General features: G+C 44.3%; 1 protein-coding gene across 2 annotated transcripts in view; it reads right to left on the reverse strand.

Moving 5' to 3' along the window:
- The window catches only part of LOC115103077 (zinc finger SWIM domain-containing protein 5-like), a 50,951-nt gene extending 32,001 nt beyond the window's left edge, over window positions 1-18,950 (reverse strand). For both annotated transcript variants that reach the window (XM_029623694.2, XM_029623693.2), the window contains exon 1: window positions 18,454-18,950. In XM_029623694.2, coding sequence (XP_029479554.1) covers window positions 18,454-18,943 — 490 coding nt within the window. In that variant the 5' untranslated portion in view covers window positions 18,944-18,950. The remainder of the gene's footprint in view (window positions 1-18,453) is intronic.
- Between the last annotated feature and the right edge of the window lie 396 nt (window positions 18,951-19,346).

Genomic DNA, 19,346 nt, shown 5'->3' on the forward strand with positions numbered 1-19,346 from the left:
ACTGCTCAGCCTAAACCCACACATGGAAGAGGATCATACACCACTATGCTCAGGAATGTGGATGTGAATGTGGATTGTGAAACCCCCTTTATGCTGTGGGGTATCGAAAGCCAGGAAGCTCCCCCTTGAATTGTTTCTGTCTGTTCAGACATATCGCCTGGAGAGGAGAGCCAGGGAAGGGGAGGGCTACTATGTGAAATGAGGGGGAGAAAGCCGATCCCACAACTAGATTAAACGTAGGTATTTTGCAAAAATAATTAACTCATGGAGGAGGAAGCAAAAAAATCATTTGCTCAAAGGGGAGGGAGAGAAAGTCTTGGAACTCCCACACCACATGGGTGTGGTAATGAAAGTTCCCCATAGCCCTCCAGAATATTAAATCATGGGTATGGTTGTAGAAGTGGGCAGCTGCCTATCAATTTAGCCTGGATACAGACAGAGAGCAGGAGAGAGGCTCCGTTACTTACTCAGCAGGAACTGTCTGCCAAGGCACAGTGGAGTCAGGCAGGGGGTAGAGGGGATGCAGGGTGGTGGCACACCCCCTACCCAGGGCCACGTGCCAAACACAATGACCCACGGAGCTGCCAGGGCACTGTGTATGCTGGGCTGGGCGTGTGTGTGTGTGTGTGTGTGTGTGTGTGTGTGTGTGCGCGTGTAGGAATGTGCATGTTTGCATTCCAAAGAGACATGCTGCCTCCCTCGCCACAGCAAGAGGAGAGTTTGGACTTTGCTGAAACAGAGGGAGGAAGGGAAGGAGGGAGCGAGCGAGGAGACAGGGCGGACCGAGGAGGGAGGGGAAAGCGACATCAATAGATGAAACTGGGCACTGAGCCAAGCTCCGGCTTTACAATACAAAGAAGAAAAAAAATGAAAATTTAAGGAGAGAGAGAAAGAGAGAGAGAAAGAGAAGGGCAGGGCAGGGCAAGGAAGGAGAACGGGACAAGAGGCAGTGTGCTAGTCTGTCGTGTATCTGGGTGTGAGGCCAACTCTATTATCACTAGTCGGAGGGTAAAGGAAGGAGCGTCGTCCGGGTTTGGCCGGTGTCGGCCATCATTGTAAATAAGAATTTGTTCTTAACTGACTTGCCTAGTTAAATAAAGGTTAAAACAATCAAATAATAACACAGCCAGGCCACGACTGGAATAGGAACAAGAGAATCACGAGGAGGAAAAGCTGTTGATATTCTGTAAAAGAAGAAAAGACTTTCTTCCTTCTAACAGTGCAGAGTGCAACATTCTAAACTTCCTCGCAACACAACCTAATGCTTTTCAGTATTTTGAACCAAACTCCCTTGTGAAAGCACAGCGAAGATAATCAGCTCAGCCCATCCCTATGCTCCACCAGGCAGACAGACAGTTAGCCTCATGCTCCAGTAACAAGGTGTTGCAGTAGCTATTAATTGGCTGCTCCTCCCCCATGCCAGGCATTAGCAGGCAGGGAGCAGGCAGCGAGCAGGCGGGGAGCAGGCGGCGAGCAGTGCTAGCCAGACTGGGTTTCATTAGCCTAGCCTCTGCAGTACCTGACATCAAAACAAAGGGGTTGGCTACAGCTGCCTGCCAGGCACGGGCAGCAGCACACAGAACTAGATTAGAGGCAGGTGGGGTTAGTAGATCACGGAGTGGCTCTATCTGCTGCAATCAGGACAACTCTGGCTGACACACTGAAGACACATAGATGCACGAGCATGTGCACACACAAGGATGCATTCCACAGGCCCAACTAAAACCAGTTGAACTAGTTTAAAACCTCACCGTGTTGTCCCTCTTCCCCTTTCTGGACAGACAGACGGACGGAGGGCGAGTGCTGTTCAGATCACTAGACTCCGACACGTATCGACATATAGATTTGGAGGAGGATTAGCCGGCCTACTACTGGGCCCTTCAGCAACTCAGCCCAAACAAAGAGAATCTAAGTAGGCCTTCTTAGAATGGGCCAATGTCTAAGATTAAGCATTATCCTGAGAAGTGCAAAGCACCCGCCAAAAATAGGTGACATTGCATGACTATTTGGGTTGGGCCTTGTGTTGATAACATTATCAGGCCTCATTCTGTCTACTAGGTCGGCCTATTCTTTGACCGTATGGCTAATCAGCCACAAGCAGGGGCTGACGTACTATATCCTGAAATGATATGCATTGGAGCTGGCAAACACAGAGGGCTAGTATCCAAGCCGCGCTAGAAGGATTACACTTGGCCCAATGAGAAAGCTTGTCTCCTCCCACACTCCTAAAGGAAGGAGGAGATCTCGTCTCATGGCTGGCAGCTCAAGTCCCATCTGGCCTGTACACACACCCACACACAGGAGACTCTTCCTTCTCCTATAGCACTGGCCTCATTTAGTAGCCACACACACACACACACACAGTCTGCAGGAGGGAGCTTCACTGTTACAGTGGTAGGAGGGGAGGGACTCTCTACACATACCCAAATACTAAGAAGACTAATCCTGTTATACACGTCCTAATAAGAAATGAATGAATGAAAAGCCAGCTTCTTCACAGAAGGGGAGCAGGCAGCAGTGGGGCTGGGGTTGGGCTAAGTGGGCCCAGGGGGTTGGGGTACAGTCATTGGTGGCCAGGCTACTTTAGCAATCCAGTGTGCTCTAGGTCTAAGTCTAATTTGTGCAGTTGTTCCTTTAAAGTGGCCCCGGGGCCTCTGGGAAGGTTCTAATCAGTGTGCGAAGGCAGATCCATCAGATATGCTAATCAGAGATCTTACCTGAACAAATACCCTCAAGAGCAGTCTCATCCATCTTAATTGGGAGAGGGCTTGTTAATAATGCAGGCTAGGCAGGCAGGGAGGGGAGGCTGAGGGGCGCTCTGCAGATATTAATAGAGGGATTTGATGAGAGGGGGATTTTTTTCATCCAATCATCAAGGACAGAACACAAATCAGACAGAGAAAAAAAAGCCCCCCGGGGACAAATTCCTGGGTGCACTTCAGAGTGGCTGTGACCTAGCGGTCTGTTGAAAGACTTTCTAGTTCTGTAACTACCTGAAATCCACAACAGTCATATCATGTCTAAAAATGGAGACTGGAGTTGAATGCTCAGTGGGATGACTAACTGGTGAAGGTGGAAAATAGCCAAGCAGCATCAAAAGGCCAGTTAGTAAATCTCCACTGTTATGTTATAACCCATTGACATGACTTGAATAGGTATCCAGTGTTCCATAACTGGAGTGAGACTGTATACTTTGACGTTGGGGCTGTGGCACAAAGGCTGCTTGATATACACGAGAGGCCTCTAGGTTTGCAAACTGGGGGAACTTGAGAGGCAGGCGACCATTGTAGGAGCTCAATTGACTTCAAAGCTCCGGGAGTGTTTATGACACATGTGCGCCATTTGAGGCGGGTTTAACCCCTATGGCGCGTGAGGACCCGAGGGAGAGCAGGGAGACAGGGAGGGACAACCCCTTTTCCCCAGAAAGACATGACCAGGAGGACTACTGGGAATATGAGAGAGGCTAAGAGATTAACTCACGCATTAGCTTTGTCTTACTTCTACCTCAGGTATAGCGTCCACTGTCAGACAGTGGTACTGAATGGAAATATGAGCTTGTTGTATAGTCTTCTATGTCAAAGACATTCTTTAAAGCTTGAATCACTAACCAAGGCTAGCAGTAGCAGGACAGCCCTCTTTTTACTAGTACTGGCCTCAAAGTCACCTAGCAACAGACAAAGACTATTCTACTGTACTTTACTAGGTCAATTCCAGTAGTAATGAGGAGAGATGAGGTTAGTAGCACAATTAGCTAGGTGTTTGGCTGGCCCAATTATGTTGGACTTGACAGAAAGGCAGGGAGGGAGGAAGGGGTGGGACTGGACAATTGAGCAGGTCTGATGGTAGTTCTTGGAGCATATGTTTCAAAGCACCACTACTGGTCTCCAGACTGCATTACCCGGGGGAGTTCCCAGCATGACTGCTGTGGATAGCATGGCACACTTTCAAAGCGGAGGAAGACTGTTCTGACACACAAAAGGACACCACACTAAAATAGGACGGGATTATCCATAATTAGACAAACATATGTGTTGTTGTTTTGCTTGTTGAGCGTGTTAATGAGGAGATCAAACAACTTACAATTGAGCATAATAATAGCCTTGTTTCCTCAAGTGCATGGGTACGTGTGACAAATAGGACAAAAGTAGGCGGAAAACAGGTGAAATCACAAGGAAACCACATAGGAAGTCATGCTTAATGGCTTCCGTTAATATGGTCAAAATAATGTTTAAAATGCTTTTCACAGAAGACAATTATCGGAAACCTATCATTCTGAAAGCAGGAAAGAAGTGAAAATACCCCCTCATCAACTCTAACTGACACCATTATGCCCAAGGTGAGGTCCAGCATCACCATCAGGGTGTAAAGGCTCCTGCTACCTCTAATGGCAGAGAACAGCCGTGATGGACAGAATAAAGGAGGTGACTAGGGAAGGAAGATGAGAGGACAAAAGGGCCAGGGAGAGGGCTGTGGTGTGGAGCGGCTCTAAAGAGAAAGAGAGAGAGAGGCAGGGGCCTTCCTTCTCCTCTCCGTGTTGGGCAGGGTCAGTAATGACAGCCTGAGACTCCAATCAAACTGAATTATCCAGGAAAGGCCTCTTCAATCACTCACTGATTTACTTGACGATTTTCCTTTTCTCTCTCTCACTCTCTCCTTTTCACAGCCCCCAGAATCAAGAGATGATGAAAGGTAGCGGTCATGAATATTTCCGTCAATGTTTTTTTTTTCTCTCTTTCAGTGCGAAACCTCGTCTCCTCAGCCCCATGTAGCCATGGTCGGTCACGGAGGGACACCTGTTTTCAGCCAGGTTCAGTTGTGTGTGTGTGATGAGCAAGGGCACAGCCATAGCCTTTCATCAGCCAGCCTTTGTGTGGCTCTAGGATAATGCGGCATTTACTGTTGATGAAAACAAATGGTGTACGGGGCTGCCAGATTGGATCACTTGAGTATACTGAATGTACTGCCATAGAAATCTATCATTCTAAACCTCAATGTACTGCCATAGAAATCTATTATTCTAAACCTCAATGTCCTGCCATAGAAATCTATCCTTCTGCTACGTTCTCTGTATAGATCCAGTTTCCATGAGGACTAAAATCACATTTGAGTCAAAGTAATAGTTTATCATTTGACATAAAGGTAAGAGATTGATAAGAGTTAAGAGATTGCGGAACAATTGTAAAAACACACACACACACACACACCCTTCACGTTGAAAGTTCTTATCTGGCCTTCACAGCATCAGAGGGAGTCGTAAAAAGGGAAATGATTGGTTCAGACACGGTGTCTGAATTGACATTAATGCAGTCTCTTTATCACTGCAATACTATTGTCATCCAGCCAGCATGAAATATGTTCCAGAGCTCACAGCCTGGTCCCTTCATCAAGCCATGTGTCTACCTGTCAGAAACCTGACAGATTACGACCCACTACTACCCCTATGGCTCAAGAGGATATGAAAGACTGTATTAGGAGAGAGGGAACTTCAGAAATAAAGTGGCTTTGAGGGAATCTGATCGCATAATGTTTAATTGCTTCTTTCACCCGTTGTGCTGTAATCCTATTGGTGCAGCAGGCAGTTCCATCCCCAAGATAACGCACAACACTTTCAACACTGATTTACACTGTTCAGACACACACACACTGGCAGCTTCTGTCTGCTGCCGCAGCACAAAAAGTGCTTAGCGTGCCACGCCCCTCTTTTCTGAGGCAAAATGAAACTAGGTGAAAATGTGAATTTTAAATCAATAGTGGTGGTGGGGGGATACAGTGGGATTGTGACTGGGGGGGGGGCGTCCAATATATGATGCCAGAGAGAAGATATTGCTTCCTTTCTACCCTCAACCCCACCACAGCAACAGTGTCAACAGAACAAGTTGGACTACTGTATTTAGCTAGCCAGTTACACGCCCTGAGAAAACTAAAACTAACATGCCATTCAGTGCTCACGTGGCACCATTGATTCAAATGACCTGCCTGGCCTAATTGTTGAAATGTTTCTACAGCTGTGAGTAACTACTAATGGTAGATATTAACCACAAAAATCCATATTTGAAATTTCAATAAGTGCCTGTTGAGGAGTGCTGATGAATGATTGACCAGTCAGCCGCGCCGGCCTGGCTACCTCTGCATTACTTACTGCATAAACCTTACCTGTGGGTTACCAGTCAGTCAATAACTGGGCTTTAATGTATATGCAGAATATAATGTAAAGTATAAACTGGATGGTTTGAACCCCGAATGCTGATTGGCTGACCGCCGTGGTATATCAGACGGGTATGACAAAACTTTTATTTCTACTGCTCTAGTTACGCTGGTAACCAGTTTATAATAGCAATAAGGCACCTCGGGGGGTTTGTGGTATATGGCCAATATGCCACAGCTAAGGGCTGTATCCAGGCACTCCACAATGCGTATTGCCGAAGGGCCTAACAGCCCTTAGCCGTGGTATATTGGCTATATACACCACACCTCCTCGGGCCTTATTGCTTAAATATAGTAACCATGCTTATAAACAGCCTTACTACTGCTTTATAATAATTAAGAGGAGTTTAGGGATGGAGGTGGTGGTAGTGGGTGTGGGCATTACAGACCTGAGGCTGGGGTGGGTTCCCCCCTTTTAGGAGCTTTATCTCTGAAGGGAGTCATGCTCTGGAGATAGTGGGGCCTCTGCCCAGCCCACTGAGGTACAGCAGCCAAGGTCAGGCAGCCATTCCTACTAACAGCTCCACAGTGGCCCAGTATGGGGAAGGCTGGAGCTCTAGGGGCGCTGGGGTGGAGGCCAACTGATCCTGTTACACCATGACAACTATCAGAATCCCCTCCATTGATCCACACACACACACTCACCCGGGTGGAGGAGAGGGAGTATGTTCTCAAGTACCGGTTCGGTATACTTCATCTGAAATGGATGGACTGAGCCGAGCCAATGGCTCAGTCTGAAACAGCACACTATTCCCTATATAAAGCACTACTTTTGACCAGGACATATAGGCCCTGGTCAAAAGTAGTGTACTACATAGAGAATCAGGTGCTATTTCTGACACATCCAGTAAGTTCCACCACTGTCTCCTTCCACTGCCGGGCATCAGTCAGAGGCCATGTTGGATTACATTTCCAGACTGCGCCGCAGCACCTTTGTTTTGGAGCCGAGTGACCGGGCGAAGCCGGGATGTTGGAGGGGAAGAGGTGCAACTTGGGGTTAGGGGCTGGTAAAAGAGAGCGAGGGGGCTAGGGGTCCAGACAAAGCCCTGCAGATGTTTCCCACATGAATCATGTTGCGGGGTGGGGAAAGAGGGGCGAGCGGAGAGGGGAGCTGGCTGTCCTGTCCACTCTCTCCCTCTGCATGTTGGCGTGTCTGTCTGCTGCTGCACTTTGCATGGTGTGGTACTTCCTCCCTCCTGTGCAGAGTCTCAGGGTGAGCTGGGGGAGCCTAATGAGGCGTCTCTGTTGCCAGCTTCCTTCGCCGGGGCACTTTAGCTGTTTTTGTCATCACTTGTGGGGGAGGTGACAGGTTGCTTATTTACTCTGCCTTTCATATTTGCCTTTTAGTTATTTTTTCTTCCCCTCTCTCCCCACTCCTCCTCTGCCCTCCACCCCTTTTTCTGCAGTCATCTGTTCATTCAGATGCCTGCCTGCGAGAACCAAGTGCCTAATGGGCCAAATCAGCAGAGCCACTGCAGGGAAACACAGGCCTGTCATTAGCCCATATTGAAAAAGAGAGCCGGTAGGCAGAAGAGAGAGTGAGAGAGGCAAGTGTTTAGCTTGAGGAGGCTATTAATATTTAATAGGGAGTGCCATTTTTCTAAGCAAAAACAGGAACTGGCTTTAACTACTCTGAATCACCTAGACCTAGATATTCACTCCCCAGTCTCTGGCGTCGACCTAAAAACTGACAACAGAGCGATGCTAGCGTAGAGTTGCTAGCAGACTCTAAAGCTCTACGATAATAGGCTGTTTTCATCTGTAAAACACCTCACTCACATGAACACCTATGAATTCAGAGAGGACACGGTCGGCTCGGACAAATTACCATTAAACTCAAGACCACAGGGGTGGAATCCACACAATTCACATTGCCATTTTATTATCTTTGCTCTTGCTTAACTATCAGCAATTGTAATGCTGAAGCACTTAAGATACATTTCCTATGACAACTGGAAAGGGCTTTACAGAACATCATGCTGATGCGCTCCACAATGAATTGCTATGGGCTGCAGTTTCTGTCTTGTTTATAGTAATAGCACTGCATTGTCAAGAACCTCAGTGCACCACATGTGACCATTGCAATAGTAACTGCCTGTTTTGTAAGACAAAATGTTAAAGGGAAACTGTCTGTTTCTAATCAAAATCGGTTCAAATTACTACAAATAGCATTACTCATTGCCTTTCAGGTCTGGGGGGAAATTGTTTCATTTCTACTGAAAGGTTGAAGAGTTAGAACTGTAGCAGCCCCTGGTCTGTGACATTGACATTTGTGTAAATCCGTATGAGTTCAATCACTTTTTGCCAGAATCACTTTAGATTTAAACAAAACTTTCCATACACGTTTGCTCATGGAAAGAGTGCTCAGAAAGAGACTTCCTGGACCTGAATGCCAAAACATTCAGGAGATGGCTCAAAGCTGACCCATTTTGCATATCATACCATAAGGCATCCGTGTCTTCATCACTGGAAAAGATCAAACGGTTGAGTATGATATCATTTAAAAGCTTAAAAATGGTTAGAATTTCAAGATCGAAAAATATATATACAAATGTAGCTTTTTTTTAACGTTTATCCCGAAATGATCTAAAAAGTGTATTTATTTTTTTCCGTGTGTTAACGAACATGTGCTGGAATTAGAAAGCACAGTTGTGAATGAGAGAACCGACGGGCCACGATCATCAACGCCATCAAATTGGATTTTTTTAATCATGGCTACGTGAAGCAAATAGACTGCTTGTGCATTGTTACATCTGCAATTGTGAAATGTATAGTTTAAAAAAGTGTCTATTTAGTGTAGTTTAGTGCCAATAATACAGATTTGAAAACAATAATGATATGCCTACCGGTGTTGATTTCGATCACAGGCATATAGCCTAGGCAGGCTATGGCTGGGAAACTCGATGAAGTCAAATTTAAAGAGAGAATACTGTTATGTAGAAAGAACGAGACTAATTACATTCTTTATAAACTGCTCGGGTGTATTAGGTGGCTCCTATAGGACATGTATTTTTTTTCCACCTTTATTTAACCAGGTAAGCCAGTTGAGAACAAGTTCTCATTTACAACTGCGGCCTGGCCAAGATAAAGCAAATCAGTGCGACACAAACAACACAGAGTTACACATGGAATAAACAAACATACAGTCAATAACACAATAGAAAAGTCCATATACAGTGTGTGCAAATGTAGTAAGATTAGGGAGGTAAGGCAATAAATAGGCCATATAATTACAATTTAGCATTAACACTGGAGTGGTAGATGTGCAGAAGATGAATATGCAAGTAGAGATACTGGGGTGCAAAGGAGCAACAAAAAAAAATAACAATATGGGGATGAGGTAGTTGGGTGGGCTATTTACAGATGGGCTGTATACAGGTGCAATGATCGGTAAACTGCTCTGACAGCTGATGTTTAAAGTTAGTGAGGGAGATATAAGACTCCAGCTTCAGTGATATTTGCGATTCGTTCGAGTCACTGGCAGCAGAGAACTGGAAGGAAAGGCGGTCAAAGGAGGAGTTGGCTTTGGGGTTGACCTGTGAAATATACCTGCTGGAGCGCGGGTTACGGGCGAGTCAAAAGGAACACACAACAATAATTTGCAAGAGCTACATAGCGAACATAACAAATACAACTATTTATCACTGGTGGAAAAAGTATCCAATTGTCATAATTGAGAAAAAAGTAAAGATACTTTTACTTCTATTAACGTAAGTAAAAGTCAAAGTCTTTGGTTTTAAATATACTTAAGTATCAAAAGTAGAAGTAAAAGTATACATAATTTCAAATTCCTTATATTAATATTTGTAAAATGTACGGATAGTCAGGGGCATACCCCAACACTCAGACATTATTTACAAAAGATGCATTTGTGTTTGGTGAGTCCGCCAAACCATAGGCCGTAGGGATGACCACGCGTTCTCTTGATATGTGCGTCAATTTCACCATTCCCTGTCCTGCTAAGCATTCTTTGGGTTGTCGGGGAAAATGTAAAAAGTACAATATTTTCTCCGGGAATGTAGTGAAGTAAAAGTTGTGAAAAATATAAGTAGTAAAGTACAGATACCCCAAAGAACTAGTACTCTAAATTATTTTACTGAAGTACTTTGCACCACTGCTATTTATTATGGATTCTCATGACAGTTACGTTGGCATACGCTAACCAAGTGTATGTAAATTGACTCTGAGGGTATGTAAATTAAGGTCTAAGATGCAACATATTCCCATATGGGGGGACGACACACACAGTTCACAGGTTTTTAGATCCTTGACGTTTAAGATTAAAAAATGACACTTTTTTTAAAACTTTTTTTTCTCAATAAATTTTAAAATATATAAAATCTCAGCTGTTTATCTTTTCCAGTGATGAAGATATGGATTTCTCATGGTATGGCGGGGTATGCAAAATTGGTCAACATTGAGCACCTTTATCACATTAATGTTTTGGCATTCAGGCCCGAAAAGCCCCTTTCTGAGCACTTCTACAATGTCAATAGGTATGGAAGGTTTCGTTCAAATCAAAAGGGGTGCTGTCAAAAAGTGATTGAATTCAAATGGATTTACCCATTTGCTCTTCCTCACAGAACAAACAATGGTGACTGAACACAGCTCTAATGGACAGAGTTAAAAGGTCAAATCTAATTGGCTGAGAAAATCCTTGATGCTCATCTTGCAATCTGTACCTCATCCCAGGCATGCGCCCCAAATGGCACCCTATACCCTACATGGTGCAGTACTTTCGACCAGGGGCCATAATCAAAAGTAGTGCACTATATAGAGTATAGGGCACCATTTGGGGCGCATACCTCAGTCTCTAGAGCAATCAAACTACAGAGACAGGGCCATAGTTTATCATTTATATGGACAGCCATTAGTAGAGATATCCTTGAACCATACCTTCAGCTTCCAGTAAAGACAACTAATTCAATCAATGAGGGGAATTTCAATAAGAAGCAATGAGGGGAATACTGACATTAAACTCAGACGGAATCTAATAAAAAAAAGCCCAGACAGACAAATGGGCATCAAGTGGCTTTGGAAAACAAAATGTGTGCAAATGTGACCACTACTTTGTGGCCATACCATGCATGGAATCTGTTCGTTTTGATCAATATTCAGTAGAAACAGATGTAGCACATTCATTCAGTGAAACACTGGAAATGGATTGAGTCAATAAAATTAAGCAAGGATCTTAAAGTGCACCAAAAGCTAAAACATCTTAGCAACAATCTCTGTCTCCCCATCAGAAATATGCTAAGTGGCGACAGGTAGCCTAGTGGTTAGAGCATTGGGCCAGTAACCAAAAGGTTGCTGGGTCAAATCCCTGAGCTGACAAGGTAAAAATATGTTATTCTGCCCCTGAACAAGGCAGTTAACCCATTGTTCACCTGTAGGCTGTCATTGTAAATAAGAATTTGTTCTTAACTGGGAGCACAAGCTTCTTAACTGACTTAAATAAAGTTGTTTTTTAAAAGTGTTTCACACATAGCTGACTGCACAGAGGCCTGTGTGGCTCCTTTTTCTTTGTGTCCTCTACCCTTTGGCAGGAGAGTTGACCCTTTCTTCAATACATTATCCTTCCCTGCAGCCCAGACAGAGAAAATTAAGTTTCCATGTGAACTGGCCACAAAACCCCCCAGCAAAACAAAAACTCAGCTGGATAAAAGGCTTGTATGGGAGAGGCTGGTTTCTCTGTGGCTGCATTTCCTCCTCTCCCAGTTTTATGCTACATTCCCAGCTCAGATGCCACACTCTACGGCAAAATGTGAAGACTGGGACAGAAAGGAAGGCATTGGAAGTTTTTTTGCTTGGCTACGCACAATCTTATAGCAGCCCAGGATATGAGTTGATAATGTCTCCCTACTCTCTATTCAATTTAAGTGTGTATCCCAACTGCTTTTTCCATTCCTTGGCTTTTTGTTACCCCTGGTGTTCTTTTGCATTTGTTAGGCAATTACAACCAAATGAGGCCACAATAGACCTGTCTGAGGGCTTACTCTTTCAAGTCTAGCAGCTTTCCCTGTATGCTCATCTTACAATGACAGCGATACACCACAGCCAAACATGAATACAAAATAAAAATCCATAATCAAACATTATTACACATTTGTCTCTCGTCCAGGAACGGGCAGGAAACCTTTTGGCTCCAGGTAGACATAATAAAACGTGGCCGGCGGTTGAGGTTGAATGTAGCTCGATAATAATCTCTAAACTGGTCACAATGAGTCACATTGCAGCAGCAGTCACCTTGTGATAACTGTACAATACATACCTGCTGGTGTGAGAACAAACAGCTCACCATAGAGGCAGGACGACTTCAACAGGAACTTTTACAGTTATTTTCTCTCGCCTGTGTTTTGTACTTGATCAGGGAACAGTGCATGTGTGCGCTACGGCAAGCGGTTAGCTCCAATAAAACACATAAAGGCGGCATGTTTAGTGACTGACACACGACACATCAGCAGGTATGTGCATGGGGCCCAGCCACGGCAGCCAGAGAGGAGTGGAGAAGAGGTGATATCTAAACCTTACCCCTGGCTAGGCGGTAGAGCCAGCCTAGCAATGTTGTGGAAGCTACAAATCAGTGACAGACAGTGGAATGAATAACCCCATTGCTCCCTGTAGCTCCATGTTCTACCACGCTTACACAAGTCAGGCCCGTAAAGCCTATAACAGCTTCTACCCCCAAGCCATTAGACTGCTAAACAATTAATAAAATGGCTACCTAGACTTTTTGCATTGACCCCTTTTTTACGCTGCTGCTACTCACTGTTTATTATCTATGCGTAGTCACTTTATCCCTACCTACATACACATTACCTCGACTAACCTATACCCCCTGTACATAGCCTCATTGTTGGTATTTTAGTGTGTTACTTTTTTTAGCAAATAGTTTTGTACTTACTTTTTTTTAAATGCAGCATTGTTGGTTAAGGGCTTGTAAAGTAAGCATTTCCGGTAAGGTCTACCTGTTGTATTCAGCGCACGTGACAAATAAAATGTGATTTGATTTGAAGACACGTGGGATCTGTGCTGAGCAGTGTGTATTACTGATAAAGTCAATCAGAGGGTATCGCCAGGCAGGCAGTGGGCATCAACAGCAAAGGCAAGGTCGCTTATTATTGATTTTTAGTATGTGAGAATGTACAGAGCCCAAGGTAAATCGTTGCTATGAAACCACTACAGATAACACGTGTTAGATGAGAGGGGTGGAATGTGGATGGTGCTGTAGCTGGTTATCATTTAGTTCCACTGTAACACATGGAAACAAGAAGCAGTGCTGGGGGCCCTGGGGGAGAATATATGTGGCATGTAAGAGGATAGCTATAGTCAACATGGTCCCTCTTCTACATGGTCTGTACTCCGTGTCAGACACTACAGCTCACATAACACATTCCTACAACTTCATAAAAACATTGTGTAGGCCTAGCTACTATAGAGTCTGTGTGTGTGTTCACCTTTCTCTATCAGAATGAACATTTTGTGCTCTCCCCTGATTAAAGCATTTACATACTTAAGCCCCACCCCCACCCCAGACCAAATTAATTTCCTCCTTTGACAGAGACAGAAAAGGCTTTTAATGACTGTGTCCTTCAAACCTGAGACTGCTAATAACTGTAAAGAGCAGATTTGTTTTACTGATTTTCTTTGAAACTTGCATGCATGGAATTAATTGTCTTGATTAAATATTGTCTGTCTGGGCGTTGAGAGACGGCTCAGAATTAGTGGTCCCTTGTTAAACTTGTATAGGTTCTGAGTAAGATTTGGCCCAGAATACAAAGATGACAGTTTTCACGCTGGGAAGACAAAGGGCTTCAGATATATGGGGCTAACTATGAGTAGTGACATCACTGAGGAGCAACAAATTAATATCTGCCTCAAAACCGACAAGAACTAGAAACATTAGGGCACTATAGAATAGGTGTCTGCATCTAAAACAAATAATGGATACTATATAGCTAAGTAATATGTCCAATATGACAGGCACCGATTTACAAACTTGGCTGTAAGATAAGCATGTCCACCAAACAACGCAGGCACTATGGGCTCGTCATTAGTAAAATGGGTAGTTTCCATTTTGTAGAAGGGAAGTAGAAGTGCAAAATGTAACAGAACGGGACAGAGGAAAAAAAGACAGACTGCTGTCTCCCCACAGCATTTAACATGGAATAGAATTGTTCAAAACAAATTATTTTGCAATGTCTCATTTCTAAAGAAGTCACAAACCACCCAAAAAGGCACGATCAAATTTGGCCTGCACCCTGCCACACAAAAACCCAAGAGGGGGAGTGACTCCTGTTTGAATCATGGCCGAGGTGCATCATCAATGACTAGGAATGGACCTGGCTACGTTCAGTCACTTCCTTTTACTTAAACCCTCTCTACAGACCAGAAGCCACACACGGATTCGCAGGAATCTCAAGAGCTAAACTGTTGAAGCATAATCCTGCAGAAACTTTGCTTCGCCTCGTTCCCTCCCCCTTTTCGTGATATCCATTTGTGATCTTGTCTCATCACTGCAACTCCCCAATGAGCTCGGGAGGTGAAGGTCGATTCATGCGTCCTCCAAAACATGACCCTTCGGTGCTTCTTAACACCTGCCCACTTAAACCGGAAGCCAGCTGCGCCAACGTGTCGGCGGAAACACTGTTCAGCTGACGACTGAAGTCAGCCAGCAGGCGCCCGTCCCACCACAAGGAGTCACTAGAGCACGATGAGCCAAGTAAAGCCCCCCACGACAAACCCTCCCCTAACCTGGACGACGCTGGGCCAATTGTGCGCCGCCCTAAGGGACTCCCGGTCACGGCCAGTTGTGTCACAGCCTGGGATCAAACCCAGGTCCGTAGTGATGCCTCAAGCACTGCGATGCAGTGCCTTAGACCTACGCGCCACCCGGGATGCCCAGCGTCTCTAGTTTTTATTTGTCTCCATGCACACCCAAAGGACTCTACACACTCACGCACACTGACACTCCAACACACACATAACATGCACACACATTTATACTGATTCTACACACATGCGCTCACATACAATCTTCATTTACGCTGCTTCTCTGCTTTTCCATGCATCCCGATGCCTAGCCACCTCACCCATACACATACAGTATCTACCACTCGGTATCCCTGCACATTGTAAATATGGTATTGAAACTGAACCTGTATATAGCTTTACTTTCTTGTGTACTTATTTGTATTTCCTGTGTGTTTATCGTTCTACCTTGTGTTATTTTTAGTACTACACTGATATTGATTACTGTATTGTGGGGTTTAGAGTTTGCAACAAAGGCATTTCACGGTACTTGTGTGCGTGACATTAAAACTTGAAGTCAGTGAAGCTTCAAAGGGGACCTATTAGGGCTTTATGCAACAACATGGTGAGGTAGAGAGAGGACCATGCTTATAGCATTCACCAACCCACCACACACCCTCCCTCCTCCCCCTTCTGTGAACAAGTGCTTTTTCTACAGCTGGGTAACAAAGCATGACCCAATAATCCTGAAGCCTGACTCAAAGCTGGAACCTCCTCTCTGAGGACTTTATCAGACTGCCTGGCGTGGGGGGGGGTGAGGAGGCTGCTTAGGCATGTGCGGGGGATGGGGGGTGGGGGGATTACACACACAACTATCTGTGATTATTCTAATTATGACTAAAGCCCTGACTGAGTAGATTATGAGCACAGGCCAATATATGCAATATGATGAGTTTACATGCAATAAGGGACTTTACCGTGAACCATACAAAGGCATGTATCTGGGCCAAACTGTTATTCTTGTCATCAGCTAAACACACCTATACTAACTCATTTCTCAAATACAAACACTGATCATTTATTTTGTGAGTCTTTGCATGCAAACTATCCTGACTGCAGAGGAGTTTGCGCCCATTAACACAAATAAAAACATGAAATGCACAGAGTAAGGATTTTGGGGCTTACTGTTGCAGCATGCGAATAACAATTCTGGGGAGAAAGAGTGGTGGGCCAGCCAGACATGAGGCATCGCAGAGAGCTTGCAACAGGTCTGCTCCTGTCCTTGACAGTTGGCTAAACGTCTCAAGGCAGGTAACAAGGTTTTGGATTACTATGAGTTGTGTGTTCTGTCTGAGCCATCAAACAAGCAAGGAAGAAGTCAGAAGAAATCCCAGTCGTCAAAGACTAACTGAGGATACTAAAAGGCTAAACAGAAATGGTCTGTGTTCCACGGAAGACATGTTTCTCCAAAGCTTCATATAAGCAGTTAGTATATAAACAGCCAACATGCCCCGCAAGTCGAGGCCTGGAGAACTAGGAACTCTATGAAAAATCTAAGTAAGTTTAGGTTTATACAGGGAACTGGTTAGGTCTGGCAGTCACATAGAGCAAGTAGAAAACTATCCGAAATATTTTGTAGACATAAGCAACCCACATCTGTAGCTGGCTATTACCATAGAAATGCATGCACTTCGTAGAATGATTCGGTGCTGTAAACACTGTTAAAGTTACGGTACCCCAAATATTTTGGGCATAAGTTAGAAACAAATAGATCATGTTAGAGAGACAAAAAGCACACAAAAACCAAGTGAGAAAATAATCTGTCATAGAAATCACATTTACCTGCATTCCATTTGGTTAATAAAAAGGTAAACACAGGCCTGTATTGACCTTGAGGGGGAAATAATGATTTACTGCTATCTCTGTTAAGTGTCTCACATTATAGCTTATTTTAAAATGCCAAATCAGACTCCACCATGCTGATATTGGTTGTGTTTTCACACTCTGCCACACATTTCCTTAGAGAAATCCCTTGAGTTCACAAATTGTCAGTCTCTTGTTGGACACACATTGTCTGCATAATTTAAGTGATTATTTATTTCTATAGGCTATCATATTTCTTTATACCTGGATGAACATTAGGGTTTATTAGAATTATTAGAATGGAATATTAATACGTTGTGTTTTTATTATTGTCAAGCAATACTGTACATAAACAATATGAAATCAAAGCATTTCCACATAGATGATCTGCTATAAACTACTGGCCAATAAAAACGTGGTTTATTCTTTTTCCAGTCCTCAGGATGTGTAAACCCACATGTTTATTGGGCTTAGTCCCTAAAACACATTTAAATCAAATCCTCCATTGGTTTAGATTATAATGATCAATTCTTCATCATTTACATGTTATAGTGGCAGACACATGAATTAAACAATATTTCGTTGGAGAGAGGAGCCTCTGGAGTGTACCTTTGTCTAAAATAACCAGTGGTTGCCATTCTGCAGTGATCGCCTTGGAAATGCGAGACGGATATCGATCATCTCAACTGGAAAGCTATTGTGTAGTAGTGGGACTACAAATTTCCCGCTTCCCAGCACAAATATTATTTTGTGAAATTACAAATGGTACAATTTTAATGAATACTTCCAAACTTAGCTCCAATGCGTGGTTTACACTGCGTAAATATTTTCCGTAGACCTACTATTGGCTATGAGTCCTTTGTCCTGTCCAACGAGCAAATAAACAAAAGATATAGGATTTGAATCGAGTCGGCTTACGTTGGTTTAATTATAATAAGATATCCAATACGCGTATTTGTCTTTCACATAAACTACCCTCTATCACAAATAAAGACATATAATCGAGTTGTAACATATGGAGTGTAAAACTGCCGCTAACAGAGATACGTTATGACCCCCCCACCAGCGCAAGGAAAGGGTAGGTAGCCTTCCATAGCCCTTGACGAGGGAGGGAGAAAAAAAGTCCTGAAATGTTGCCAGCACATAGCTGGGTCGGCTCAATCGACTCAACAACGTAATGTGAAGCGAGTCAATGCTATATCGAGGCTATGGATATGTTACTTCGTTTTAAATCGTGTGCGTAAAACCACAAAAATAGTTACAACTTAACGAACGGCTATAATATCTATCAACTGACAGCCCTTTAATTTTTTAACAGCTGAGCTGATACAGATCAACGTATCCAGCTTCCTAATGAAACAGAGTAGCCTAGCCAGCCATCTGAATTTAATGTAGGCTAGATCACTCCGTTCACTTAATTCGATCCGAACCAAATTCATGTCGGGTTATGCTAAAATTGCTTCAACATAGACCAGTTTTTCCATACTTTTGTTTTCATGGAAAAACTTATACCATTACTAAATGCCAGCCTACCCTTCCTTGATCGAGTTAGGGCTTAGGGGCACAGACTAATTTGAAAAGCCGTGTAAGAGGAGAAGAGGGACAGGGGCAAAGTGCTGTGATTGTTCCACTTACCGACTTGTAAGACATTTTCCACACAGCCAGTCTCTAAAAGCCGAATGCCCCGACGGAAAGGCAGTCCATCTCCGGTGCCCGCTGCCCCCGTCGTACTGGTAACCCCTCCAGGGACAGCCCCGGATCCAGCGGGAGCCCCTGTTCCTACCGCCGGACCTTCTTCGCCGGCGACGCGGCACTGAAACGACGAATACATACATATTTCCCTTTCGTTCCTCGGAAAAGACCAGTACACTATACGGCGCTGTACTGGCTCTGGGATCCGCTCGAAGCGCTCCTCCACCCTCTCAAAGGCCCATTTCTCCGCTACAGCCTTTGCCGCACAGTCCAATAGAGATTCCGGGCAGCGAAACCGAGAGTTCGGAAAACCTGGACCAGGCCCTGGACCAGGCCCTCGGGGAGCCGGGCGCAAGCACAGTCGCTTGCTGGCATGGGGGAAAGATAGATGAAGCGGCGGCTGAGGCGGTAGCTCTGCACGTCCCTCCGCCATGACGACCAGATAAACACTGAGGACCAGCGACCTGCTTCAGAATCGAGAGGAGGTCGTCACAAGTTACCACAGCCACAAAGTTATAAACCCCGCCCATTTATACCATTTATCTTCTTAAATGTAATTTTAAACCTAACCCTAACATTAACCACACTGCTAACCATATGCCGAACCCTAACCTTTAATTAAGGACAAAAAAAGTAATGTTTGTTTTTCAGATTTTTCACGATAGCCAATTTTTACTTTGTGGCTGTGATATCTAGTGGAAACTGGAGAAGGGGTCTGGGTGTTGAGGGGTTCAACGTCACCACCAATAACAAACACTCCCCAATCACATGGCAATACCGCACTGACAACGCACCACTGCTACCCCCCTCTTTATATGTGTGTGTGTGTGTGTGTG

This window comes from Oncorhynchus nerka, linkage group LG20, assembly GCF_034236695.1.
Source record: "Oncorhynchus nerka isolate Pitt River linkage group LG20, Oner_Uvic_2.0, whole genome shotgun sequence".
In the NCBI taxonomy this organism is placed as follows: domain Eukaryota; kingdom Metazoa; phylum Chordata; class Actinopteri; order Salmoniformes; family Salmonidae; genus Oncorhynchus; species Oncorhynchus nerka.